This window comes from Mustela nivalis (genome assembly GCF_964662115.1).
Source record: "Mustela nivalis genome assembly, chromosome: 15".
In the NCBI taxonomy this organism is placed as follows: Eukaryota; Metazoa; Chordata; class Mammalia; order Carnivora; family Mustelidae; genus Mustela; species Mustela nivalis.
The window spans coordinates 4438153-4460355 of record NC_139034.1 but is presented as its reverse complement, the minus strand read 5'-3'; the positions used below and the strand labels follow the sequence as shown (position 1 = coordinate 4460355).

General features: G+C 35.9%; 1 protein-coding gene across 1 annotated transcript in view; it reads left to right on the top strand.

Annotated features, from left to right (window-relative positions):
• The window catches only part of XPO4 (exportin 4), a 123720-nt gene extending 104490 nt beyond the window's left edge, over nt 1-19230 (top strand). The window contains exons 16-23 of the mRNA XM_082701674.1: nt 554-728; nt 3373-3666; nt 4720-4900; nt 8890-9008; nt 10472-10603; nt 11149-11265; nt 11801-11893; nt 14208-19230. Coding sequence (XP_082557800.1) covers nt 554-728; nt 3373-3666; nt 4720-4900; nt 8890-9008; nt 10472-10603; nt 11149-11265; nt 11801-11893; nt 14208-14405 — 1309 coding nt within the window. The 3' untranslated portion in view covers nt 14406-19230. The remainder of the gene's footprint in view (nt 1-553; nt 729-3372; nt 3667-4719; nt 4901-8889; nt 9009-10471; nt 10604-11148; nt 11266-11800; nt 11894-14207) is intronic.
• The last annotated feature ends 2973 nt before the right edge of the window (nt 19231-22203 follow it).

Here is a 22203-nt window from a genome sequence, read left to right as displayed (position 1 = left end):
AGAATCTTATGAGAAACATGTTTAATTCAGTAATTTATAGTTTTAAAAACACTAATACAGAATAATCTCGTTTAATTTTTTCAGGTATCCTGTTCCATTTTAAAGATAAGAAAAACTTGATAATTTAATTATTTTGCAACAACTCTGGAAGAGTTTCTCATTTTTCTTACTACATAAGAATGTGATTGTACTACTCCTGGCATTGACTAACTCTTACTTAATTGAGTTTCTTGTAATTTACTAGGTATTGTTCCAAGCATTTCAACTACAGTATTTTATTTAATTATTGTATTAGTCTCAACCATGAGAATTAGGTCTATTATTATTGTTATTCCTATGTCATAGATGTGGAAACTAAGGAGAGTAAATAAATTTTACAGTATCAAATAACTAATGGGATTTGAGCGCAAAATTGTGTGACTCCAAATTCTATACCAAGTTTATTATACTGTACTTCAATAACTAATTAAATTTGGTTACCTTCCATTTTTGTTTGCTTAGTATACATATGATGTAAGTAATGCGTCTTGTGTTTTGTTCTTTCTGCCTGTAGGGCAAACTTAGTAATCCAGTGTGAAAACTGGTGGAACTTAGCTAAGCAGTTTGCAAGCCGAAGCCCACCTCTGAATTTCTTGTCAAGTCCTGTGCAGAGGACATTAATGAAGGCTCTTGTTTTGGGAGGTTTTGCACATATGGACACAGAAACCAAACAGCAGTATTGGACAGAGGTAATAGTTCCCTTTATTTTGATAGCATCCTCTTATATCTTTCCCTGTGTGTTGCTGTAAAATACTCTGTGGGGACATAAATATATCAGTTATACCTTTTTTTGATACTTTTCCCTTATAATGAATAGGTTGAAGGTTATTATTTTTACAAATATCATCTAACAATTTGTCCATATCTGCATTCATGAAAACTTTGAATAGTACTAAGTATTTTGTGGTTTGGGCACATTTTGCCCACAACTCAAATGAAAGCCTAAAAAATCAGTGAAATAGCCCCTTGTTTTGAATGTGGAGATGCAAATTAACCACATATTAGTTTGCTAGCACTGCCGCAACAAAATACCACAAATTTAGTGGTGTAAAAACAGAAATTTATTGTCTATAGACCAGAAATCCAAGATCAGGGTGTTGGTAGGATTGGTTCCTTTTGAAGGTTGTGAGGGAGAAGCTGTTCCAGGCCTCTCCCCAAATTTCTGGTGGTTTCTGGCCGTCTTTGGCATTCCTTACTTTGTAGAAGCATCATCATAATCTCTGTCTTCATCTTCACATGACGTTCTCCATGTGTGCATGTCTGTGTAAAGATACCAGTCATACTGAATCAGAGGCCCACCCTAATCATCTCTTCTTAATTTACTTATATCTGCACCATCCCTGTTTCTAAATAAGGCCTCTTTTTGAGGTACTTGGGGTTTGGACTTCAACATGTCAGTTTGAGGGGAGTACATAATTCAACCAATAACCACTGTGGACACATTGCCTTATGTAAATTAGCTTTAAATCAGGAACCAAGAGTTAACCAGTTTATGTAGGTGGATGGCCTGTAGTCCTTGTGACTAGAATGCTCTTAATGTCTGAGAAGGGACACAGTAACAGAATTAGACTTCAGACCAGAATTTAAATAATTGTGCTCTCATATATATAGCTTTAAATAGAATTAAGATATCTTCATAAATATACATTTTCACTCAGGACAGGACTGATTATCTGAAGTTATGTTCTCTGCTAAGAGGAGTTAGAAAAGAGAAAAACAGGCAAGAGGTGTATGTTGGATTTGACCTGTAAAACAGAGGCAAATTGGAACCCACCAAACCAGACCAAATCTGGCCTGCTTTCACTTTGTAAATAAAGTTTTATTGAAACTCAGTCATGTTCAATTGTTTACATTTGTATCTCCGGCTGCTTCTGTACTATTGTACAATTGTAATTGGATAATTGGGCCAGAGATGACATGTTCTGCGAAGTCTGTATTTACTCTCTGGCCCTTTGGAGACTTAAATTTAATCTTTGGGGGTGGGGGCAGTTAACGAATTAGAAAGAGATGTTCGTGACAGAATTCTGTGAATGGCATTGACTAAGTCATGTTCTGTGATTGGCGGTTGTTGGAAACTAAATTACTTCAGGAAGTGGTTTGACTTACATATATTGTGAAGTAATTTCCATAAGAAGTTTAGTCAACACCCATCATCTCATATAGATACAATAAAAAGAAAAAACAAAAAAAAATTTTTTTCTTGTGATGAGAACTCTTTTAAGCATTTTCATATATATCATACAGCATAATAATATGTATTAACTGTAGTCATCATGTTGTACATTACACTTCTAGTACTTACTTATTCTTACAACTATTCCCCTCCACCTCCACCTCTAGTAACTACAAGTCTGTTTCTTTTTTACAGAACATTTTTTTTAACAAATCTTTTTCTGAAAGTTGGAATTTTTTGTTACTTTATTTTACTATTTTATTAAAATTCCTCATTGTAAGTAAGATCATATGGTATTTTCCTTTGTCTGAGTTACTTAAGATACACCCTCAAGGTTCATCCATATGGTTGCAAATGGTAGGATTTACCATTTTTTATGGCTCAGTATTCCGTTGCATATGTACCATAACTCTTTATCCATTCATCCATTGACGGACACTCAGGTTGTTTCCAGGTCTTGGGAATTGTAAATAATGCTACAGTGAATGTGGGGGTACAGATGTCTTCTCAAGTTGCTGTTTTTATTTCCTTTGGATACATATCCAGAAGTGAAATTACTGGGTCATGTGGTAATTCTGTTTTTAATTTTTTGAGGGTCCTCCATACTATTTGCCATAGTGGGCGGCACCAGTTTACCATCCCCATTAGTAGTGCCCTGGGATCCCCTTTTCTCCACATCCTTGCTGGCATTTATCTCTTGTCCTTTTGATGATGGCCATTCTAAAATGAACGAGGTGATATCATATTGTGGTTTTGATACCCATTTCCCTAATGACTAGTGCACTGTTATTTCTTTATGTAGGCCAGAATTTATGATGACCCTCAAAATGGGGAATGTTGGGATCCCTGAGTGCCTTAGTCAGTTGAGTATGTATCTTCATTTTGGCTCAGGTCATAATCTCACGGTCGTGTGATGAAGCCCCTTGTTGGGCTCTGTGCTTAAGATTGTCTCCCTCTCCTCCCCTACCCCTACTTGCACATGCACACACATGCTCTCTTTCTCTGCAAAATAAATAAAGTCTTTTAAATGGAGAATGTAACATGGTACAGTTTGTAATGCTTTATAAAGTGAGTATTTATCCAAGTTGAGGAAATAAAGTTGAAATAAATGAAACATGTGAATTAAACTTTAGAAAATTGTGTTTTACTATCATTGATAGGTTCTTCAGCCACTTCAGCAGCGATTCTTAAGAGTGATAAATCAAGAAAACTTTCAGCAGATGTGTCAACAAGAGGAAGTCAAGCAGGAAATCACCGCCACACTGGAGGCCCTTTGTGGCATTGCTGAGGCTACCCAGATTGACAATGTAGCAATTCTTTTTAATTTTTTGATGGACTTCCTTACCAATTGCATTGGATTGATGGAAGTTTACAAAAATACCCCAGAGACTGTCAATCTCATAATAGAAGTTTTTGTTGAAGTTGCACATAAACAGATATGCTATCTTGGAGAGGTAAGTGCTTTCTAATTTTATCCCTTTAGGATTAGAACTCCTTAAAGTATAACAAAATAACAGATACTTTACTTTAAATTCAGTGAATACTATCTGAAATATTTTTGTGCCTCCAAAAGAGTTTTCAAAAAGACTTCAGAATTTTCCAGAAGAACTCAGAATTCAGAGGAAGGCTTATTGAAGGAATATAAATTACTGACCTAATACTGTTAGTAATAAGTAATTTTTTATATAATATGTTATTCTGTCAAACTCAACCAAATGAGGAATATTTGATAAGACAATAGTAGAAAAATTTAATCAGTTTCTGTCTGTTGAAACTCTAAAGCTTAAAATTTTAAGTGGCAATTTGTGTCTTTGCTTTATAAATCAAATGGATATTTAGACACTGAATTCTTTTATGATCAGTAAGCAAAGGTGCATTTTTTAATCCTTAGAAGTTATTTGGAAAGCTGTTTTAAAACTGTCTTAAAGGAATATATTTGTAATTGCCTGCAGATTAGTATAAATCTTGTTTTAAACCATTTCATAATGGGTTCCTGATTTGTACATTTTTTTGCTAGATCAAAGACACCTGCTCAAAAGTAAGATTTCATTTTATAAATATTACAAATCAGTCACAGATGCATGACTGAGAGGGCAGGCCATTGCCATTTATTCTGATGTTTAAGATTACTGTTTGGTACTCTCTGCTTTTGCAAGTTAAACAGTGTTAAATCTTAAAATAATGTTATGTAAGAAATTGAAACAGCAAAAGTACAGCAGTTCTGCTGCCAAAATATTATTATCTCTCTAGTATGTGTTATGAAATGAACAACAACAACAAAAAAGGATGTCAGATTTTATTAGAAACTGCTAATTTTTAAAATACAACTGCAATCTTTAATGTATGCTTTTTCATTTTTCTTAATGTTTTATAATAGTTTAAAACAAGTATTTGAGCTACTCTTGGGATTCAGAGTAAATTTGTTAGATTATAGTTTCTTTTAGGGCTTATATTTTTTCCAAACTAAGTTCTTCTTAGTAGTGTAATTTATGCACATTCTCTTACAGTCCAAAGCTATGAACCTATATGAAGCCTGCCTTACTTTGCTGCAAGTATATTCTAAGAATAACTTAGGGCGACAAAGAATAGATGTTACAGCAGAGGAAGAACAATACCAAGACCTGCTTCTCATTATGGAACTTCTTACTAACCTTCTATCAAAAGAATTCATAGATTTCAGTGATACAGGTAAGATGCAGTGTAATGGTTTTAAATTTTTATTTTTTATTGTTTTTTTTTAAGCAAAGGAATATTTTTAAGTGAAATTTTATGAGAAAATTCAGTTTATAAAATCATGAAAGTCGGTCTTTTTGGTTGAAGCACCTGCTTGGTGCTTCCTTTATAGGAATAATAGTAATCATCTTGTATTTATTAGGTTCTTAAAAATGCTAAGCACTGTTTATATCACAAAGGCAAGAAATAAGTATCATTGTTACACTCATTTTGTTGATGAGGAAACAGGCACAGAGAAAGTCATGTCATTTGCCTGCAGATCAATAGCTAGTAAGTTGCAGGACTGGGATTCACATCCTAGCATCTGAATGGGATGCCAGAGGCCAGTCTTTTCTGAGGTATGCTTTATTTATTTATTTTTTAAGATTTTATTTATTTGAGAGGGAGAGACTGTGTGTGTGAGTGAACATGAGCAGGGGTGAAATGGGGCAGAGGTAGAAGATGACTTCCCACTAAGCAGGGAGCCTGATGTGGAGCTTGATCCCAGGACCCTGGGATCATGATCTGAGCCGAAGACAGCTGCTTAACCGACTGAGCCACACTAGTACTCTGGCGTTATATTTATTGACCAAATCACTCCCTTTTGGTAGCTATCAGCCAAAATTGTAGCACTTTCCAGATCGCAGCTTGGTTTAGAATCCTTGTTGGGATGAGTAACACTGAATTCTGGAGCTGAAAGGCCATACTTGGAAGACTTAACTTAGGGTCTCACAGACAGCCTGACCTTGGGAAAGTCAATTAGCCTTCTTCATTTATTCTGCTAAAGTGGGTATGTAATAAATGCTTTTTGAAGTGTCTTCAAAAGCTGCAAAGTATCATGGTGCCTAGCATTGTTCCCCGCAACCAGAAGATTAAAAGCAAGTTGTTATTACAGGGAAGAACTTCATTACTAATTGAAACATCACTTATTTACATAGTTTTCCTTCACTTGCCTCTTAACCCACTGCCAACCTTGCCTTAAAACCCAAGGGATCTTGTTTTCTTAGAGAAAAATGAATCCTGTCTAGGGCCTTCTTTCATACTTTGTGCAGATATTCACAATTGTGGACACTTCTGATATCCTTGTAAGATTCTCTTTCTGAGTTGGGTGCTGTGACATTCCACTTTAACCCAGTACTTGAGATTCTTCCTTCTCTGTTTCCTTTATTAATTTATTTTCCTTATTCCCTGAACAATAGGTTTTTGTAATGTCTGCCCCTACCCAAGCACTACCAGTTTTACAGTCCAGAGGGTTTACTCTCCTTCACAGTTAATAAGGCGTATCTAGGAAAGAAGCACTATCCTGCACTTCCCCTCAGTGAATTCTTTCTATACCAAAGCCTCAGCTGCCCGTCTGTGTCTAGGCCCAGCCTCTCACCAAGTGTCATTCCTATGTTTTCTGATTTGTTCAGGTTGACGCTTCTCCATCCAAGAGTTCTTAACCTTTTCTAGAGCACATGTTCCTTTAAAATCTGAAGTAGTTACTGAGCCTTTCCCTTAAAAAGTGTATGTTACGTCAGCCTCAGAGCTTTACCGAAGGTTAATAGTTGGTTGTGAACTATTAGGAACTAAGCTATAGACTTTCCAGGGCTATAAAGCCCTAGGTCAAGAACCCTGTGCTCTGAGGAGTCTGACTCAAAGTTAAGAGCTTGTATTGAAAGGGTTGGGAGGGCTCTTACACGTTGTGGAGAGGGAAAAGGCATCCCAGTTACCAGTTTGTGGTGCAGTCTGCCATTCTAAGAACATATTATATAGATGAATGGCAGATTTTCACAATAAAAAGTCAAAAAGATGAAAAGAAACAGCATTAGCTGATAAAATAGGTGACAAAAAGGAAAGTGATAATTTAAGTAATTATTTTAAAAATAAATATAATTGAGATAAAATAGAAAATACATTAAATATTATGAAATACAACTTATATTGTAGGTTGGAGATTAAAAGCATAAGTGGAAATGGGCTTCTGCTCTATATTCTTTAATCCTTAGGAAAGCTTGTGGCTGGAGAGCTGTGTCCCACCAAGCACAAGGCAGGATGTTTTATATAGTCCTGAGAGCCCTATCTTTTAGGAGCAAGCCCTGGGAGTTGGGTAGGAGTTTGAGGATCAGCTTCCCAGGGCTCCAGAGCAGGCACAGGTTTCCTGCTAGATGTAGTTGAGGTTCACCAGTGCCTGGCTTCAGAACATGCCATTTTTCCAACTGGAAAGGAGACTCCTAGGGAAGAAGGTCACAGGCTGGAAAAAGTCATTTTTAAGTAGAAATGCCTTTTTTTTTTAAAACCTGACTTTGCCTTTTTTTTTTTTTTAATTAAAGATTTTATTTATTTATTCGACAGAGAGAGATCACAGGTAGGCAGAGAGGCAGGCAGAGAGAGAGGAGGAAGCAGGCTCCCCGCTGAGCAGAGAGCCCAATGCGGGACTCGATCCCAGGACCCTGAGATCATGACCTGAGCCGAAGGCGGCGGCTTAACCCACTGAGCCACCCAGGCGCCCGACTTTACCTTTTTTGTTTGTTATACAAGTAATTTGCTCTTAGTAGAAAATTTTGAAGTTCAGAGATAGAAAAATCATCCATTCTTTGACATAATCTAGAGTCAAATAGAAATGGCATTGTGGTCATTGCCCTTTTAGTTATTTTGTATAATTTTGTGATCATACTCTAAATAGAATTTTATATTCTGCCCTTTTTTGTCAATGTGTTGTTAGCCTTTTCCTTGTCATTAAGATTTTTCATGGCTGCATGGTGTTCCACGTTTTGGAATTTAACCTGATTTCCCTAATACTGGACATTTGGAATATGTATGATTTTGCTCTTATAACTGGTAATGCAGTAACCGCTTCTGTGGACAAATCTCTTTCTGAATTTCTGATTATATCTTTAGTACATACAGTGCTCAATAGGCTTTTAATGAATTACTTTTGAAGGTAACTGTTATACTGTATCCTCACCAACATTGAAATGTATCAACATTTAAAAGTCTTTTTAATGAATCAGAAGTAGTATCTTTTAATAATTTGCATTGTTTCATTAATGAGTAAAATGAACTGGGTTTTTTTTTTTTAAACTTTGTAAAAAGATATTATTTGTTTGTTTGAGAGAGTGTGAGTCTCAGAGCACAAGCAGGGGAGAGGGGTGGAGGGAGAGGGAGAAGCAGACTCCACCCTGAGCAGGGAGCCCAGTGTGGGGCTCTATCCCACGACCCTGGGATCATGACCTGAGCCAAAGGTAGACACTTACAAGCTTGAGGTACCCAGACACCCGAATGAACTATTTTTCACTGGGCTTCTGGTTTTGTTAGGTGTTTGTGGATTTTGCTCACTTACTTATTTAGGTCTTAGGAGGATTCTTAATTTATATGCTTTTTTTTTTTTAAGCTTTTATTTATTAATTTGACAGAGAGCAATCACAAGTAGACGGAGAGGCAGCCAGAGAGAGAGAGAGATAGGGAAGCAGGCTCCCTGCTGAGCAGAGAGCCCGATGCGGGACTCGATCCCAGGACCCCGAGATCATGACCTGAGCCGAAGGCAGCGGCTTAACCCACTGAGCCACCCAGGCGCCCCTATATGCATATTTTTAATAGATTAAGGATAATAACCCTTTTTCATATCAGTAGTTATTTTTGACTGCTTTTTTTTTCATGTAACATTTTAATTTCTTTGTTTTCCCCCATAGCTTTTTAGCATAGAAAAATTTCATACAGCTAGGAGATAAAATAAGTATTATTGTGGAACTTGTTTAACTTACGGTATAGTGTGTCAGTGGAATAGGTTTTACTTTACTTTTATCATTGTAGAATAATAACATAAACACAGAATATCCTCATATCCTCATCATGTACTCAGATATCTTAAAAAGTAAAATATAAAAGGATGACCCAGGGCAAAGTAGGATAGAATATATCTAATTCTATTGGCTTATTGATGTTGCAATTCTAAGACAGCTTTTTTTTCCCCGCTCCCCCCATAGATGAAGTGTTCAGAGGACATGAGCCAGGGCAAGCAGCAAACAGGTCTGTGTCTGCAGCTGATGTTGTTTTATATGGAGTGAACCTAATTCTGCCTCTGATGTCACAGGATCTTTTGAAGGTAATTGAAGACAGTGAATGTGAACATCCAAAGTGTGTATGTTTGGAGTTAAGATGTTTTAGACAAGAATACACCTGATTTCATGAAGGGGGTATAAGTACCTGTTTATCTGTTAAGTACACACGAAAACTAGAATTTTAAGTTCCTATTGTGTGTCATTCACACTCCTGTATGCAGCTCAATGCGCAGTTTATGTCCTCATTTAATCATGGCCCAGAGTCCTGCATTCACTGATGATTAGTGACAGAAAAAAGTAGTTCTTTTAGAAACTTAGTTCTAATGTTGGCAGTTCTGATTCCCTCATCATTAAATTGTCATTAGACAACTTAAGTTATATGTTTGGGGGTATTCACTGATACTTCTGAACATTATTCTCAGATGTGAGGGATTGAGCTGTAGAAGGCATTTTCTCTCCACCCCATGTAGAAGTGGGATGGTAAAAAACCAAGAGTACCACAGTTTTTAAATTTGTGTACGTTCTGATAACCGCGTGTCTTGGTTTCAGCAGTCAATATCAGTGGTGATGAGTCCGTCTTTTCTTCTTCCTTTAAGTACCACAGGGGAGGAGAGTCTCTTTTGTGAGTTGTCATAGAGGGTAAAGATGAGGACAAAGATGTGGATGGGAAGGAAATGGGAAGTGTGTGCATGTGCGCATGTTTGGAGCTCACACAAGCTGGAGTGGGAGAGGAAAAGAGAAGTCAGTCATGGGAAGGAAGAAGATAGAGGTTGAGAAGTGGTTGAAAGTTGGGGTTTAAGAATAGGAGGTTCTGCCAGATTCCCACAGTGGGCTGGGACCACATACTTCTTTCCTTGAGAAATGTTTTTAGGAGAGGATTCTGAAGCCCTGTTAGCCAAGTATTCATGTAGCTACTAGTAGTAGGGGGATGTTTAGTAAGTTCTGTATATTGCTTTTCTTTTAGGATTTTTGGTTTGGTTTTGAGAGTTTTTTCTCATCAAATAGACCGTTAAACAATTAGATGTGTATTAAGTGTACATTGCCTGCTTTTTACTTCAGTTTTCCAGGACTGTCAGCCAACTTTTGGAAGTGTGAAGGAGTGAATATTCTATTCTATACATAATCTTAACAATTCGTATTTCTCTAACATTCTGGAATGCAAATAAACACATTTGCAAAAGGGTTTTAATTATAGGTCATTTAATAATTTGAAATTTGGCTGTTTTGTCTACTTTTCAAGGTAAAGAGGCTATCTGCAGTTGGCTGTAGCTTTTATTAACTGTCCAGAAGATAATTGTTCCTACTATGTATTACTTTTGTATACTAAAATATTCCCTTTATTATAATTTATTTTTACATTTAATTTGGTCTTCATGTTTTCTATATATTGAATATGTTTTCAAGACATCATTGTACTTTAAAGTTTGTCAGTTATTACTTTATTTACTGCATTAATGAGTATAGAAATTAGATATTAGTAAGCATCTAAATAATATTTATTTTTCAGTTTCCAACCCTTTGTAATCAGTACTACAAATTAATCACATTTATCTGTGAGATTTTTCCTGAAAAAATACCACAGCTTCCTGAAGATCTTTTTAAAAGTCTGATGTACTCTTTAGAACTAGGAATGACATCATATCCTTTAACTGAGCGTCATTATCATTTGTCACTTGGGGAAAAAGATCTTACCTTAAAGAAGTTTTTTAAATTGGTGTTTTTTAAAAAATTTCTTTTGTGTTTTAGTTTTATTTCTTTAGAAAGCAGTCATCTCTCTAACTATCTTAGTTCTGTGTTTCTTTTGTTAGTTTGCCTCACCTTGTTCTCCTTTCACAGATCCCACAGGTGTTTGGTGCCTGATCCCAAAGTCACTCTTTTCATTAAGAGCCCCAGTTAGTAATGTCATATACTGTTGCTGAGTCTCTGATCTTAGCTACCGGATAGGAGAGAAAAGTAAGATTTTTTATCAGTTGTGTCCTCTTGATCAGAAAAACTAGAAATCTATAGTCCAGCTCCCATTCAGAACCACTGGAAACCTTTTCTCACATAATGGTGTATAGACATACTGCACGCTAACCTACTCCCTTATCTGTATTCAGTCCTAGAATTTGCTAATAGCTATAACTTTTTAATCTTTAATTAAAGTCAAATATATCTAGTTTGTCCTTGACCTTCATGATCAGAATGAGTTCGGAGGTTTGCCAGCTTTGCCTGGAAGCTTTGACACCGTTAGCTGAACAGTGTGCTAAAGCACAAGAAACAGATTCACCTCTTTTTTTAGCAACACGGCACTTTCTTAAGGTAAGAGGTTTGGGTGGCCTGTCGTGAAAAAATCTGCTTTAATAATTAAGGTCTTAATTTAATAATTATGGTCTTAATAAAGATAGGATGTTGAGGCCTTTCATGTTACTTAAAGACTCTATAGACTTCCTATGCGACCTGCACCCCAAAGTGCATGTAAATCTTCATTCAAATGAGGAAATGCTTACATCATTCATAAAGCAGGAAATCATTACTTTTTGTTCACTGTGCTTTCTGGCTATAATTCCCTGAATACATTATTCTCTGCTATTATTGTGTGTTTTTGAAAATCAGAGTGGTTAAAAGTAACAGGGAATTTGGTCACTTGATGATTTCGTTTATCACAGCAAGAGGTAACAGCCCCTTTATGATTGGATTTATAAAAAACTTTTCTTTAATTTTCAGATTTATTTAATAAATAAGAACAACTACCACCCCTCTTTTTTTTTTTTTTTTTTTTGGAATGGGGAGGGGCTGGAAGACTGTATGATAATCATATGTTTTTATTTAGATGTTTTATGTTGTATACTTTCAGCTGGTTTTTGATATGCTGGTTTTGCAAAAGCACAACACAGAGATGACCACTGCAGCCGGTGAAGCTTTCTACACATTGGTGTGCTTGCATCAGGTACTGGACACAAGTGTTTTCATGGGACTCTTTAGCAAGGAGATTATTCATACAGACAGTGGGCCTTTAATACTTGTAGTTCTTAGAGAATCTGTGACTCATTGCTTCCGTTCTGTTTCAGTGAGGCTGTATTTATTTCCTTGTTACTTCTGACTTTCTGTGTTTATTTGACGGTCTGTCAGTTAATAAGGACTTCTTTTCCTTTCTCCACTGTTGTGAATCATCCTTTGCATTGATTGCTGCCCTTAAGCTTTTCCTTAAACAAGTGCTAGAAACCAGGAATCAGCCTGAACGAATAGTAGTGACATGGTTTTTGTTCTTGAGGAACTCATAGTACAAGGGAGACCAGAGGAGTAAGACCATGGACGCAGAGGAGTCTGCCTTAGGAAAGCATGGAAATCAGCAGTGTGTATTTTCTGTCACAGTATTCAAAGTGTATTACTTCATATTACACTATGGAAAAGAATATATTGTTTCATTTTATTTTGTTCAGCCTTTAAAGACTCTGAAGTACTCATTCACTGGGGGTTAATATAATGGAAGAAAAGTTACGCTAGCTCACCTATCTCTTCCCTGTTTCAGTATTCCAGGATTCCAATATTTCAGTCCCTTCAGGTATATGAGAAAAACTATATTGGGTCATCAGCTGCCTTAGTTACCCAACACTCCTTTCCCCTTTTTTGGTTTCCCCACCCCCACCACCAAGCACATGTAAATGTCCCTTATGACTAAGTGATTTACTTTATTATTGTTATTACAAAAAGGCTTTGGCTTTTTTTTTTCTTTCCTTCCTTGTTTAGAGTCCATAGTATTTGCTGTGAGTGGCACTTGGAGTTTGATTTTATTTACCTGTTTAATAAAGATAGGATTTTGAGGCCTTTCATGTTACTTAAAGACTCCTTATAGACTTCCTATGCGACCTGCACCCCAAGCTGAAGTTATTCTGGGACTTCAGGTCTTGTTGTGTTCTGTAGGTACTACTTTCTGCAGATGGTGCCTACCTCAGGTCTGTGGCCTTTTGCTGTCATCTTACTTCCTTATTGCTTAGTAAGAGGATAGGTGTCTTTTCCCTGTAGATATAAGCCATTGCATTTCAGTTGCCTTAAAAAAAAAAATTTACACATTGTAGAAAGGAGAGCAGGGCTTTAGGTTTGGCTAATATAAAATCTTGCTGGGTCTGGCCCTAGAAGGGCTATCATTTTGGGAAATGATTTGAGTTTATACTTACTCCTCTGTGAGAGGTCTGTTCCTTGGATAGAGCACTTCAGGTGGCCATCCTGGTTTCATGCTTGTAGGTCAAGGATGGCTACTGTGCCTTACTCTTCCTTTCCAAACGTAATTAACATTTCATTTCACCATTTGGTCTATTATGATATCCCAAGGAGCTAATGAAAAGTAGTGTCAGGTCTACTTTTTTCTTGAAAAGCTGTTTTGTTTGAATGTCCCTTAACCCCACACCTACTCCTCTATATAAGGCTTTATATAGAGGGCATTAGAACCAGAATCTCTACACATACACCCCCACCCCACTCCCATGTTCCTGTGTTTCTTATGCTCTTTCTCCCAGAGCCATTGGGTCCATTACTGGTTTGGAGCCACATTTGGTCAAAGTGTCCTGCTTCCACCTTGAGAAAGGACTGAAATACAGTCCTCCCACTATGCCACCTCCTTACAAACAACTCCTGTCTGCCTTGTGTGACTCTGCTGTCCTCAGAACTGAGTCAACAGGATGTCTATAGAAACCTCTGGAAAACTGTTGAAAGTCAGGTTGCAGACTTAGGTTATATATAAAATCCAAAATAAATATGAAAAATGTGCTTGGAAAACAGAGAAGAGGAACACAGCAACGTTGGTAATTGCATGACTTCTGGAGCCAAGCAGCCTGGATTCTTGCTGTAAAAGCAGTGCAATCAAAAAAAAGGGGGGGGTGCAGTGCAGTCTTGGACATATTATTTCTATCACTGTATGTAAGAACTTCATCTATGGAACAGAAGTATAAACAGTACTTACCTCATAGGATTGTTATAAAAAGTGATTTATGAATGTAAATGACTGGAACAGTACTTGAAATATAAACTTTCAGTAAATGTTAACTATTAAAAAGAGTTGTCATGATCATTTCACGATGTATTTAAATATGGAGTTATTATGTACATAAACTAATATAATGTTATATGACAGTTATACTTTAATATAAGAGAAAAGACCTGTTATACCCTGCTTTCAGAATTCCACAAGGCAGTACCTGATGTGATTTATTGTGTGACATTTGAAGAAGATAAATGTTCTTATGTGTACTTTATCTCTTCAATAGGCTGAATACTCTGAATTGGTTGAAACATTACTGTCAAGTCAACAAGACCCAGTTATTTACCAGAGATTAGCAGATGCCTTCAACAAACTCACTGCAAGCAGCACTCCTCCTACGCTGGATCGGAAGCAGAAGATGGCCTTCCTAAAGAGTTTAGAAGAATTTATGGCAAATGTTGGTGGTCTCCTTTGTGTAAAATAAACAACAAAACTTTATGCATAATTTAGATCTTTCTGCAAAGTGCACTGAATTGCTAAAAGCTGACTTGAGTCTTGTCCTGTTCTTCAGTTCCTTGGCCATTTTGGATTTCAGAGAGCCTGAAAGTTTGATATTTAATGCAGTGAAACAGGAGAGGTCACTTTGAATCAGCTTCTGCTGTTGGGTGTTAGCCACAATATGTCATATATGTCTTGTAGATTTTGAATGGTGATTTAGGATTTTCAATTCCATATATGTGCAAACAGATATGGCACCATGAAATGCATATTCAGTGCCTTTCCCCCCTTATCAAAACATTAGGTGGCTAGCCAAAGTTTAGAATTTTTGTTAAATTAAATATTAGATGGACATATGCTCCCTGTTATTTCTCAAAATATTGTCCATAGATCACCTGCATCATTCAAGGAGCTGGTTGAAAAGGTAGTTCTTGGGTCCAACTGTAGATCCTCAGAGTCATAATTTCTGTATGTTGGGCCTTGGATTCTTCATCTTAATAAGCCCCTCCCCTTTGCCACCCCAAAAGTTTTGAATCAATGCAGAAGACATTGGAAACTCCTAAGAGGTTTTGTGCTTTCACACTTTTCCTCCCTTTGATGATAAGGTTTATAATTGAGCAGGAAGAAGACACACCGGGTGTTTGTTGGCTTCTTATAGCACACGCTCTCGCTCTTTCTTTTTTGTAACATCCCTGGTGTCGCAGGTTTTGTATAATGCAGGTCTCTAATCATACTCTGATGCCTGAACTTAAGGAGGAAAATACATGTATATTTTTGTTCCATAAAAAGAACTTTAGGAACTGTAGCCATTTCATTGCCTTAATTTTAAGAAGAAAATACAAAAAAGAGCAGATTTGTTTTAGTAAGAAATCAAGTCTTGATGCTTCAGAGTTGGTTTAGGGTGTTAGCTGCTATGAACCTGGTGCCCTTTTGATCGTGTATTTATGTGGGTTTATGAGTGAAATGAAAGGCTCATTCATTTGTAGTCTAACTTTTTGAGTATGTATCTCTTCAGCCATGTAGCCATGGCTAATAATCTACTCTGAATGGCTTGCTTAAGCAATAACTATTTTAAAGGATGTGAATTACTGATTCATACAGACTATTATACATTGGGGCATTAGGGGCAATAATTATGCTAGAGTGGACATTCTCCTCATTTCACAGGAGCCATGTAAATTTAATTTAAGAGATTAAAAAATTCCTATTTAGATCCTCTAGTTTGACTTTTCTAATCAGGACTTTTGTACTGCTGCCATGCTCCACTTAATTCTATGTGCCAGCTTAAATTATGGAAATGTAAGCTAATTTATAAACTGCAGCATATGAAACTCTGCCTACTTCAGTGTCAGAAATCCCACAGCACAATGACAGAGGACTGTGGTGCAGGCGCACTCTGCAGCTGTGCTTCCAAGGGGTGGGCTTTCTCCTTCTGTGTTCTTGAACACGCTCAACTGTCCTTCGAATGTAGTGTTGATATCTGAATTGCATATAGTATATGCACCTTCACATGAGATGCTGTGCAAAACTTTGTATGACTCTGTGCTACTAACAATTATAGTTAACAAAACTGGAGCATCAAAATTACACCCACCCAGTGCATGTGACGATAGACACGAGTGAATGCAAAGCCTGGGGCCGTAACTTTGTAAGGAACATTACTCTTAATCCGATCACTATTAAATAACAACTGAGGTGGAACAAAAATATCTTAAAAGACAGGTAGGAAAAAACTAACATCACTCTTCATGAAATACACATACTGTATTTTTTAAAATACTTCAAACAAGTGCATTTATTTTTTAATTTCTTCTTCTTTTCTCCCCTTAACGTGAAGTCTGATGTGGCAGTGTTCTTGGTGTTATATGTTTCCCAGCTCCCTAATGCTTTCTCAGTAGTTATATCTGTGTGTTAAGTAATATAGTCCCTTTGCCAAAGGATGCTGAAATATGCAACTAACTGGGTGGGTCTGCTGGCCATGACAAAATTATAATCAAATTGTTAAGAGTAAAGATGAGTAGGAAAGAAATGACTTGTTAAATAAAAAGGCATCAGTATTTAATAACTTTTCTATAGACAGAAATGTATCTGTTGAATTGGCCCAGGTGTTATTACAATACTGCAGTTTCATTAGATCAGTTTCAGTTAAAGTGAGATTTACTTCATATTGGACCAAATGATACTTCAGTATCTCCAGAATGTTGTTTAGTGGCAAATGGGAAAAACAGCCCCCACCATTTTCTAGGTAATGGGGGAGCAACTTTAATTGTAATGGCTAAGACTTCTTTTCAGGGTGTTTGTGTATGTTTGCCTGGTTGAATATTTGCTTAGTTTGGGTCCTTTGTTTTACTTTGTCTAGTTTTGTCTTTGGCTGTGTTTCCTGGCTCTGGTTTTGAGGGTTTTTGTTTTAATGCTCTTGGCCCAGTGGATATAAAGAACATTGGCTTAATTCCAGTAAATTGGTTCATATTATTAAACTAAGTTGTTAAAAAGCTTTAAAAACAAAAATATTATTTTTGCCCCCCTTTTAATATGTTAAAGGAACACTGTTGAAGATAGGATTTTTAGAATTTTGTGTTTTACAAAATTTCTGTTGTTCATATATAGTATCCTTTAACTTACAGTTTTCAGTTTATTCTTTATTTGACTTATTTCTGTTTTTATTTTCCTTTCCCATTTGTTTCCCAAACAGAGTCTCTACAGAGTCCCGCCGCACAATCACTAGGGACTTGGTCCTTTCACAATTTGTATCCATGTAACAGCACCTGTAACTGTGTTCTTTGTAGCTCTGTTAAAAAGATTAGTTTGTCTTTACAGTCCTTCTGGATAGGTGGCTGCCTGGGTAGCTAAACTATTTGGCAGTATTTGACAGTGTCCTTCTCAACACATTTATCCCGGTCTTTCTGCCTTGCTGTCTCTTAATCTCTTGGAAGACAGGGGGAGCATGTTAACATCACTGCATTGAGTTTTTTTGTCTGGTATAAAGTATGACATGTTAAAAAAAAAAAAAAACAACTTTGCAGTAGTTTTCAAATTTTAAGAATTTAGTCTTATTTCATTGTAAACCATGTATCTAATTACATTACATTGCTCTGTTCAGATATGATGGTTACACTTTTTTTTTTTCTTTTTTTTTCTTTTTTTTTTTTTTTTAGTTTTTACTTCACAACCAAGCATCTCTATTATTATAACTCCCCCCTCCCCCGGCCAGCAATATTTAACACTACCCTTACAGTCTTTGATTGAATTTTCTCTTTTACCAAGACGTCAAGTCTTTGTCTTTCTGATGTCACCATATTTCCCATTTCGGTTAATACTTATATGAATCCCTCAAGTATTGAAGAGAACTAGCTTTCAGTTTCAAGGATTTCAGGCTTGAGTATCCTAGTATTCACTGTCAGTTGAACCCTTAAAAAACCCTTTTAAAACAGTTTTACTTGTTTCTGTTTGCCACTTCCATCATTAGGGGTGGTTGTCATTAGACCTTATAAGTTAGCTGTCTCTGACAGATAATTATCATTATTGGTTCCTGAATAAAATATTAACTGTTAAAGCAGAAGGAACCTCAGAACTTCTTAGTGTTTGTGGTTTTTTTTTTTTAACAGAATAAGGAACTGACTTGATGTAAGTTTTTTAACATAATTTTCTATAAATTCTAATACAAAACAGCATAGCTGATTTGAGGATATAATAATGTTTTAAATTATTTTAAAATACAAGTGGGTATTCTCTGATTTGGTAAAACACTACATTTAAGAATTCTTCAGAAGTTGATTTTCTAAAATTAAAAAATGTCCAAATTAGGTATGTTGCTGAGCTCAAATTAATTTGAAGTACCCTGGTGTAAGCTGAACTTTAAATACTTAAATTTAGATGTGAGAAGTATGAAATATTCCTCATTGATGATAATGGGAACCCATAACATACTTAGCCAAAGAATATATTTGGTTCAGGTAAAGATACCTAATAATGGGCATCCATTCTTTTTTTAAAGAAGATGGATGAAGTAATCTGTTTCTGGCCTGTAACACTCTCTACTTTGGATAGACTGAAATATTCCACAACCGCTTCAGTGGTGCTTGGGAGGTGCAGCTGGCACATTAGACTTCTTAGACTCACATCAGAAACCATTTTCATCCACCTCACCCACTGGGGTTTGTACTTCACTTATTCCCAGGCCTTTCCAACAGTAGAGAGAATTTGTTGTTTCTTTTTCAGCATATATTCTTAGGCCTCTTAGCTATTAAGAGCTGTCAGATTTGTACTAATAGCATATTTTCCTAACCTGAAATTAAAAATACTGCATCTGCACCATGTACCTGATGGGGATCTGACCTCAAGTGTGTTCTGAGCCTAGGCTTCCTGGCGTGGTGTCTTTTTTACCACATAAGATTATGACAGATTGCAAATACTGGTATTATGATTTGGTTCTCTGTACAAAGAAAGAAGCTCCATGCAGTGAGTTTGTGGTTTAATGGTCACAAAATGTTAGCACTGCTACCATTCAGCACGTGTAAAATTTTTTAAATTTATAAATATTAAAATTTTAAACTTCACTAAGACTTTTCAGTTTTTTTAAGAAACCCAGGGATGAGTATACTGTTTAAATATTTACCTCTATTAACATTACTGAAGGTATAAAGTTGCATTTAATTTTTCAAAAGATGCTACAGTATGATTTTAGGAAATAAATCAAGGCTATGTATTGAGTCAGTTACAAGCTGAATATCAAATTGATAAAATTTTATTTGTATTTTTAAAATCCATAAATGGGAGTTAAATGTGTCTTTTCACTAAATATTTTTATTACATTTTTGTTTTGACCATGTGTGATTTGTTCATGGGTATTTAGCTAGACTGTTTTATGAAGCTTATTGAAATGGTGCTAGTTCATTTACAATCATAGGATGTATGACACTGGGAACATTACACAGTCATAAGATAATTTTGAAAAAAAAACACGAGACATATCTGTATAGACAAAAATTTGCATTACCTTTTGGGAAAACACCCCAACCCTAATAGAGTATTCAGAATTCAGAAAGAAAAAGTTTTGTTTATATTCTGTAATATTGAGCATATTTATTTTTTTATTTCACTTCACAGTCTTACAAACATTTCCAGAGTTAGTAGTCAAATCACTGGATTTGGGCATATTTGTAGTAAATATTAGTAGTTTGGGTCATTCTTTCTGGGCTTTCAGGGAAAGTGGAGAATTACCATCCTGTTCTGTGTTAGACTTAACAGACTTTCACCCTTTCTCCAGTCTTAAGTCTTGTAAACATGTGCAGTGGAAAGTTAATTTTTTTAAAGAAAAGCAAATGCTTGAAATATATTGATTTTAAACTTGACTTTGCTTTGAATATTCATTGATTTATTATGGTATTTCTTAGATTATGTTGAAATTTGATTCTACTCCAAGGGTAGATAAAGAAAAAGCAGGTTGTTTAAGGGACAGAGTAAGAGTACATGTTGAATTTTTGTTTCACCCTCTTTCATTATTAAGGAGGGACGTTAGGCACAGACTAATCACCTGTCATTTGAAGAGAGCCATAGGTGATATTTAAGGTCCCATATATAAAAATTAGTTTTTTAAAAAATTCATCTTTAATGATTCTCTCTAAAAATAGTCATTTGTGAATAATGCCTCTGGTGCATTAATTAGATTATGTTACATTTTCCTTTAATTTTTAAGCATAGCTTCCCAGATTGGGTCTTGTGCATTCTTTGTAATCTCAAATGGCAGTTCAGTTTGACTTTCTTTTAAAGCTAAGTGAAAGCAAAAACATGTTCAGTGAAACCAACGAGAAAATCTTTGGCTCAGAAATTCCATACAGTACTAATAGCGTTATGTCTCACCTCCTATTGACTTCTTTCCGGGTAAATTAGTTTTAATGACTAGCATAACTATGAACAGAGGTAAGTCACTGATGATTCCTGGAGTTAAAGAATGAAAAAACTGAAATGAAGCACACTTAAATAGGGATGTGCTAAATATTCTTTCCACAGTAGTCAGTGGTTTTAAGTTTTGATGGTTTTCATGTCTGTTTACTTTGCCAGGTGAATCTTCAAATATTCCTATTAGTAAGCCTAAGATCTTAGGCTGCAATACTCATTTGTACATCTGCTTATAACTGCATTGCCCTGGATGGTCCTTTCTGAGGACTCACCTGGTAAAGCCTTTTGAACTGATACAGTACAGGGCAGAGGCAGAGAGACTTAGATTCAATTCCTAACTAAGCTATTTAGGGTTTATGTTAATTTCCATGGGCCTATCACTTATAGGACTATACGTGTTGTTAATTCTTCCCAAAGGAAAAATTTTAAACATGGTAATGGATATAATAGTAGATGCTCAGCAGATTCCATTATATTTAAAGATTATTTCCAAGAACACATTTTGATCAATAAATGTGACCTAATACAAAGTCTAATACCTGATTGTCATTAATTACTTTCAAATACTGTGATACCTACACATCAATAAAATGTGACCTTCTAGCCCTAGCCAAACCACCACGTTGATACTGGGATAGAGTTCACCATAGTATTTACTGTTTCTTCTTTTCTATATGATAAAATCGATTAATTTAAGTCGGTGGTTTCATTTCTGTTGAATATTCAGCTTCTGTTCCTACAACAATAACAATCCTAAAGTGATTCCTAAAGTAAGTTTTACGAATCACTAATTCTTTATGACTTAGTGTTATCAAATAAATTGGAGAAATAAACCAAGTGGGTTTTTTTTTTTTTTTTGGTTGGTTTTTTGTTTTACTATGTGAAGCTAAAGCTTTACTACACTAATGCACATTGGAAACTAGAAGATCTTAAGGAGATTTTCTTCAGCTTATTTAATGGTTTCTTCTCAAAGCATCTTATGGGACTAGAATTCTAGTGAACATCCTTTGCAACATGCTTAGGTTGAATAATCTGGTTATACAGTACTTGAATGGAAGAAAAAGACTGCGTTCTTGTAATTATGGGTAATTACTAGTTATCTTTTAGAAAGGGAAAAACGAAGCTAAAGTTTATCTTACGAAACATTTCAAAGTAATCTTCATTCCTTTTATGTACCATTTCTGAAGAGTAGCAAGATGAACAAAAATAGTTTCTGAATACACAAAGGAGTAATTCCTGGATTGAAACGGATTTGAAAGCATCTTTAGGTTTAGTTTAACTTGACAGATAATCTTCACTTTACTTCAATAATAAATTACCTTTGATGTTTTACATTTCTTTTTTTTTAAATTTCATTTATTTATATGACAGAGTGAGAGAGAACACAAGCAGGCAGGACAGCAGGCAGAGGGAGAGGGAGAAACAGGCACCTTGCCAAGCAAGGAGCCCGACATGGGGTTTGATCTTAGGACCCTGGGATCATGACCTGAGCCGAAGGCAGTTGCCTAACCAACTGAGCCACCCAGGCACCCAGATGTTTTACATTTCTTAATGATTTTCAAAAACCATTAAATTACAATGCAAACATTTCACCAGGAAAATTCTGATCTTCATGCAGTAGAGATGTGCTGTCTGGGCAGTCAGCACTCTTGGTGAAGGTATAATTATATGAACTTACTGACATCTAGGTCACTTTATTTATAAAAATAACACATAGCTGTACACATCACATGAAGCTACCTTGTGTCTCACACGTTATGAAAGCAATTGAAACTTTGAAAGCTTAAAAAGATGTTTCTTTTCCTTTTTTTAAAAGATTTTATTTATGACAGATAGCAAGAGAGAGAACACAAGCACAGGGGAGCTGGAGAGGAAGAAGCCGGCTC